Below are 7447 nucleotides of genomic sequence, written 5' to 3'. Positions count from 1 at the left end.
AAAACACGTAAACTCAGAAGATGTGGACTGTGACTGCACCATATATCAAGTCGGGAGTGGTGCTGACTGAAAACAGATGATTTGGAGCGATTCGCGCGCCATATATTGGTCATTCTAAGGACTTATTGAACTACCCTCGTACGATCAAATTTGGAATGTTCAACTTTTTGACCAAATTAAAAAAGTTGTTAACGTAGACCTGTAGGGATTTTAAAATGCAAAGTTTTTCTTCTCTTGGCTTTTTTTTCATATCATGCCTTGTTTGGCTTAAAATGTTCATTTCAGTTTGTTTTTTTGGATTTTGAAAATGCTCTAACTCTGATCATTTTCTTTTTATAGAAAAAATTCATGATGATAAATTGTTTGAGTTTCTGAGTACTATGAACAATCGCACATACAATTTTTTAAATCTTGAAAAAATGTGGTTTCAACAATTTTTGGCACGATCAAATTTGGAATTTTCAACTTTTCGACCAAATTAAAAAAATTGTCATCATGATCTTGCAGGGATTTCAAAAAGCAACGTTTATCTTTTCTTGACTTTCTTTCGTATCATGCGTTGTTTGGCTTAAAAAGTTTTATTTTAATTTATTTTTTTGGATTTTGAAAATGCTCTAACTCTGGTAATTTTTGATTTTTCAAAAAAAGTCATAAGGATAAATTGTTCAACTATTTGAATATTATAAATAAGCGTACATTGAATTTTAGAAAACGTAAAAACCTTTTTTTCAGTTTCAGAGGGTCACAAAACGTGGAAATTTGACAAATCTAAAACCTTCTCTGATGAGAATGTAAAAATATAAATTGCGGACAACAACAAAATCAGTTTTAACCAAGTAATTAACCTTTCCACTAAAATGATAAATTTTTAACCGTGTAAGCTAAATATCTACCAGAACAAAAGAATTTTGAATAAAATAAAAGTTAAAAAATCAATTTTAAATAAAAAAGAAACCAATTTTCAATAAAATCGTTTAATTTCTACACGAAAAAATGATTTTCAACAAAAACATGCATTTTTTAACAAATAGTTCAATTTTTAGCCAAACAATTAAATATCCGATCTAAAAATATAAATTTACCACAAAAATAAACTAATTTTCAACCACGTAATAAAATTTTGTGCCAAAAAGATGAATTTTCAACAATACAGGTCAACTTTAAAATAAAAATGGAATAGTTGAATTTTTAGTTGAAAGATTAATTCAATCGGAATATATAATTTTTTTACAAAATTCATATAATTTTTAACAAAAATAAAATGATTTTCAACCAAGTAATTGAATATCTTTACCAAAAACATGAATTTCCTATGAAGAACATTAATAATCTACCAAAAAGATTAATTTTTACAGAATTCATAAATTTCCAACAAAAAAAAAGATTTATTTTCAACCAAATATGGAAAAGTTAAGTCTAAGTTATAAAATTAATTTTCATCCAATAAAAGAAACGAATTTTGAACAAAATTCTTCACTTTCCACCCAAAAAATGAATTTTTAAGGAATTATGTTAATTTTTAACAAAAAATTTAATCTGTAAACCGAAAATATAAATTTTTAGCAGCAAAAAATGCTTTTCAACTAATTATTAAATTTTATACCAAAAATATGAATTTTTAACCAAGAAAATGTATTATCAACAAGACAAATTTTCAACAAAATACATGAAGTTCCAACCAAAATGAAATAGTTCAATTTTCATTTAAAAAATAAAAAATTGTGATGGAATTAAACTAGAAAAAAAAACCCCGGTTGAATACTTAAACAAAACAGATTCATTTGCAATCAAACAATTGCATTTTCAACCTAAAATGGAAACTTGATGTCGCAGAAAATGCATAATCTTTATTAATAGATAAACAACCTGAGAACAGTCACTAAACATCATATTCACATTTTCCAGTATTCTTCGAAAGCATTGAGGACATTTTTGCTATTAGGCCGTAATTTTTCATTTCCACTAATTCAGAGTTAGTGAGTTTAATTTTGCAAAGGAGCTGACAAACATCGTACTGCATCAAAGTTACTCTCCACCGCTGGAGTTTGTAGCTCGCCTTTTCCTAATTATTATGCGAATTGGATTCTTAAACGACAGGAAAAAATAAAAATAAATAATTAATCTTTGCGGCGAGCTCGACGAAGAATGACAAGCAGTGGATGGGTACGAAAAGCGATTTTGCAGCTATGAATTGAATGAACCCTGGCTCATTTGCATAATTGAAATGGGAATTATCGTTCCGATTATCCATGGAATTAATTCACTCGAGTGACATTCACTGGCTGTTCTGACGAGTGACAAATCACATTCTTGTTTTCTCGTTTCTTCGTTCGCTAACCCATAAATATTTAATGTAAGTTATAAATCTATCACTGTAACGCGTTTCCCTTTATGGGATGAGTAATCGATCGAGCTGTAGAATGCAGGTAATTGCATTCGGATAATTGCATTAGAAACGACTCGCTATCGGTTTACAGAAACCATAGGAAATCCATTGGGTTGATGCAGGGAATAATCAATAATGAAAAGCACGAATAAATGAAAAATATTAAATTTTAATTTATGGTTACTAGCATGTATAGTTTGCTGAATTTAGATTTAATTAAATTAATTATTTTGCTTACATTGATATTTTTTAATAATGATTATCCACTATAGGTGGCGTTATCCTACGATTTCGAGTCGAAATATATTGCATTTTCAACAAAGTAGTTGCATTTTCAACCAAAAAATATTTTCTAACAAAAGAGATGAATTAGAAATAAAAAAGCTGAATCTCAACGAAAACAAAATTAATTTTTATCAAATAGTTCAACAAAAAAGGATTGAAATTCAACAAAAAACAGTTGAATTCTTAACCCAAAAGTTCAATATTTAACCAAAAAATTCATTTTTAACAAACAAAAAATTACTTTTCCACCATAACCGATGAATTTTCTACCAAGAGACGAATTTTGTATAAAATAGTTTAATCGTCTACCAAATAGGGGAAGGTTAAACCCGTAAAGATAAATTTTTCACCAAAAAAATTTTTTCAACCAAAAATTGAATTTTTAAAACATACTGTCGAAAAATTAACTTTTAGACAGAACGAATTTTTGACCTTCCGAATTAATCAATAAAAAATACCTTTTTGAAATAGTAGATAAAATTTGAAAGAAGTAGTTGATTTCTCAGCCAAAAAATATCTTCGAACAAAATACATGAATTTTTTAAATCCGAAAAGAGGAATTCTTAACTAAAACTAATTTTTAACTGACAATCAAATGGTTAAGGTTTCAAGAAAAAATTTCATTTTCAAGCAAAAAAGATAAATTTCCAACCATGAAAGTTGGCTTTTTTTACTATAAAAGATGAATCTTCTATTCAAAAAGACGAAATTTTAAGAAAACAATTCAATTTTCTACAAAAAAAAGATGAAATTATTAGAAAAAGTTAACTGTCAATCCTACAGCGGTATATTTTCACCCAAATGGTCAAAAACTCCAATAAAAAATACTCAAATTCATCCAAAAGCAGTTAAATTTTCAACCTAAAAAGTTGAATCTTTGACAAAAAAGTTAATTAAAAAAAAAAGACTTTTCCACCATAAACGATGACTTTCGTACTAAAAGATAAATTTTTAACAAAATAGATCTACCTTCTACTAAGTAGGTAAAGTTTCAATCTGGAAAGATAACATTTTAACACAAAAAAAAATTTTCTAACCAAAAATGGACTTCATAAAATTTACAGTTAAAAAATTAACTTTTCGACAAAAAAATTTTCCTCCTTCCAAATTAATTAATCAATAAATTAATTTTTTAAACAGTCGACGAAAGTCAAAACTAGTAGCTGATTTTTCAAAACAAAAAATATAAATTTTCAACAAAGTAGTTGAATGTTCAAAATACATGAATTTTTAAATCTTAAAAAAGGAATTTTCAACTTGACTTAACTTGGAAACAAGTACTTCATTTTTCAAACAAAAATATAAATTTTCAACAAATTAGTTGAATTCTCATCCAAAACGGATTAATTCACAACTGAACATTTTAATTTTAAACGAGAAGGGATCAATTTTTATTCTATCATAATCAATTTTTAACCAAGGAAGATGACTTTTCTACGAAAAAAGGTAAATTTTGCAATCCAAAAGGACATAATTGAACAACAAAAAACAGTTGTCTCTTCATCCAAAAAATATTAATTGATCAAAATATTTGAATTTTCAAACAAAAGAGATTAAATTTCAACCAAAAATAGTTGAATTTTCAAGCTAAAAAGACGATATTTCAGAAGACAGTTGAATTTCCAACACAAAAAGTTGAATTCTAGCAAATAGATGAATTTTAAATCGAAAAAGATCAATTTTAAACCAAAAAGTAAGATTTTTGTATCCAAAAATCTAATAGTCAAAAACTTTAATTAAAAAAAAATTAGTTAAAAACAAAGGATTCTTAGCCTATTGAATAACAAAAAAAACACAAATTTTTAAGTAAATAGTTTAATTTACCATAAAAAATATAAATTTTGAACAAAAAAGATTATTTTCAATCAATTAGTTTAATACAATTCCCAAAAATGCGAATCTTCAACAAAACACTTACATATTCAACCAAAGAGATGAATTTTCAAATAAAATGACGAATCTTTAACAGCAACTAAATGAAATGAAAATTTTCACTGAACGAGATGTATCTTCAACAGAAAAAAAAATAATTTCAACAAAGTAGTTCATCATTTAACCAAGTTGTAAAATTTTTAAACAAAAAAGATAGCTTGTTAACAAAATAGTTACATTTTCAACAAAATAATTTAATTTTTAATGAAATAGTAGAATTTGTACCCAAAATAAATTTTATCCAAATTCGTAACATTACTTCCAGCCCCCCCCCCCCGCCCAATTTCCGCTCGCAAATTTTGAAGTAAACCCCTTCCCCCTTTTAAATTGATAACTTAATTTATGGAGGATAACTTACAACAGGAGTGGGGGGAGATACAAATTTCAAAAATCTTATTTACGTTATTAATAGACTTCCTCTATACAATTAGATTTTCTTGAAAAGTTACGTCTTTGTGGTACAAATTTAATCTTTGATCCTTTCTAGTTAAAAAATAAAATTATCAGTTGAAAATCAATCTGTTTTGGTTAAAGATTCAATCATTCTGCTGGAAATTCGTATTTTTTGGTTGAAAAATTAACTTCCTGGTTTGTAGATTAACTAATTTTTTGGTTGCAACTTGTATTCAAAGAATTATTAATGTAACAGATTTATTTCTGTTTTTTCATCGAAAACGCTGAAATCACGAAGTCAAATGAAGTTATAGACTAAATTTATAAATTTTCTAAGAAAAAACTTTGTAAATATTCTAAAAAATATTTTTCAATAATAAAAGGTTTAAAATGAAACATTGAATTCTGGCATACATGTACTTACACTCATCTCCACGTGGGGGTGATCAATAAAGATCATTTCAGACTCTTCCCCATCGAGCAAAATTGACACCGTTTTCTCCCCAAACTCGTCATCTGAAAAACAAGAAATGTACAACCTCAGAGGAAAATTATTTTAATGAAATTCCGTTGACCGCGGACTTCAATTCCCCTAAACGCCTAATGTCAAGGCTAACTTTATCAGATTCAAATTGAAATGAGCAAAATTTTCAACTAGAAAGTTTTTAATGGTTGCAATTTAAAACTGTGATTCATAGATAACAAAAATATATTTTCCATACTCTATTTTAAAAATAATTGTACATAAGGGTGGTCCAAAAATGTACATTGGAACCTTTTTTTTCGATTTTCCATGCATATTCCCCCAAATTTGTTCAAATAAAAAATAAATGAATGTATGTCAAAAAATTACGTTTAGTTGTTTCTCAAGTCCCATCAAAATTCAACATGGATTTTCCATAAGAACAAAATCCGTTTTTTTTTTTTAGTTATATTCAGAATCGTCAATATTAGTATATCAAGTTGAAATTCAAAATTCTTTTTCACAATTAGCTATACAATACAAATAAATTATTATTTGAAAAATATCGCATCGATAAGGCGGTTTTATAGCATCCCAAAAAAACCCATAAGTGAAAATTTGTTTTTTCGAGTTTTTGGCGCTAATTATTTGTTTACGTCATTTAAATGTAAATTGTTTGTAATATATCAAATACTACTTTTCATAGATAATTAGATATCTACAACAATTATTTAAATAATTTATTATTGTTTTCAGAACTTTTCTCTTAGAATAGATTTAGAAAGTCGCAGTTTTTCTGAATATTACAAGTTATTTTGAAGTTATCAGATAGATTAAGACAATAATCAATGAAATTTAATAATCAATGCTTGTTTAAACCATTTATTATTATTTATGACAATATTCTTTCAGAATAATACTGGGAACGTGCACTTTTTTCTAAAATTTTCCACTTTTTGTCCGCTTTTCCATTATAGTTAAGGAGTAAGTAATAAAAGTTAAGAAAAGTAATTTCTTGAACAATTTATTATTTCCCATAATTAACTTTTCCCAAAATAATGCTTACTAGTTACAGTTATTTAAAAAAAATTATCTTAATTTTTCACTTTATGTCAACTTTTCACTTATAGCGAGGTAATAATTAATGCAATTTGAGGAACATTGTTGTTTAAAAAATATTTCACTCTTTAGAACTCTCTTCTCTTTAGAAAAATACTAGACAAATACGGTTTTTTCTGAAATATATAAAACTTTGCTTTGGCTTTTAATCCAGGAACAAACGATAGAGAAAAAATAGAGAGAATCATGTCTTAAACAATCTTTTCCTTTTTTGTGAATATATTTTTCCGTAATAAACCGATATTTTAAATATTTTTCACATTTTCTGTATAGCTCATATTATACAGGGTGGACACGCTGGGGCTTACATACATGGCGAGTTCAATGCTACCCGAATTGCATAACAGCAGAGGAGAAGCCACTATACAGGGGTATTTTCATATTTTGCGCCTTTAAAGCTGCATTCGGATCGTTCATTCGGCCAAGTCCGTGCATCTTCGGATGGAATTTATAATAGTTTCCATGGTTGCGTTCGAAACTTCAAACGGTTATGTTCAGATTCACCTGTTATCCTTGATCATTGTCAGAAAATGTAGGCAATGTCAATTTAAAGTTTACGCATGTAATATTTCATTCACTTTATTTGAAACATATCCTGTCTATTCATAACATATTTTTTTTATGCAGTAAAAATAAGCGTTAAACACCATTCACTCTTTGCCCACTGAAAGCGCAGAATATTATTACTATTTTATAGTATTTGTCACTCAGCAGCCATTCTATAACGTTATTAACACAGAAAAAATGACCTTTACTTCTCAGTTCACATATTGTTGAATTGTATTATGATCGTGCTGCTTGCCCGGAGTTTTCGTTATCCGAAGAGCCGTACCATAGATCTTGCGCATTAAAATTCAAGAGATTCAATG

At 27.4% G+C, this 7447-nt stretch overlaps 1 protein-coding gene across 1 annotated transcript in view; it reads right to left on the bottom strand.

Moving 5' to 3' along the window:
- The window catches only part of LOC117178488, a 257943-nt gene that overhangs the window by 9323 nt on the left and 241173 nt on the right, over positions 1-7447 (bottom strand). Inside the window, exon 5 of the mRNA XM_033369914.1 lies at positions 5421-5512. Coding sequence (XP_033225805.1) covers positions 5421-5512 — 92 coding nt within the window. The remainder of the gene's footprint in view (positions 1-5420; positions 5513-7447) is intronic.

Source organism: Belonocnema kinseyi, chromosome 8 (assembly GCF_010883055.1).
Source record: "Belonocnema kinseyi isolate 2016_QV_RU_SX_M_011 chromosome 8, B_treatae_v1, whole genome shotgun sequence".
Classification (NCBI taxonomy): Eukaryota; Metazoa; Arthropoda; class Insecta; order Hymenoptera; family Cynipidae; genus Belonocnema; species Belonocnema kinseyi.
This window is presented reverse-complemented; position numbering and strand designations above follow the sequence as displayed.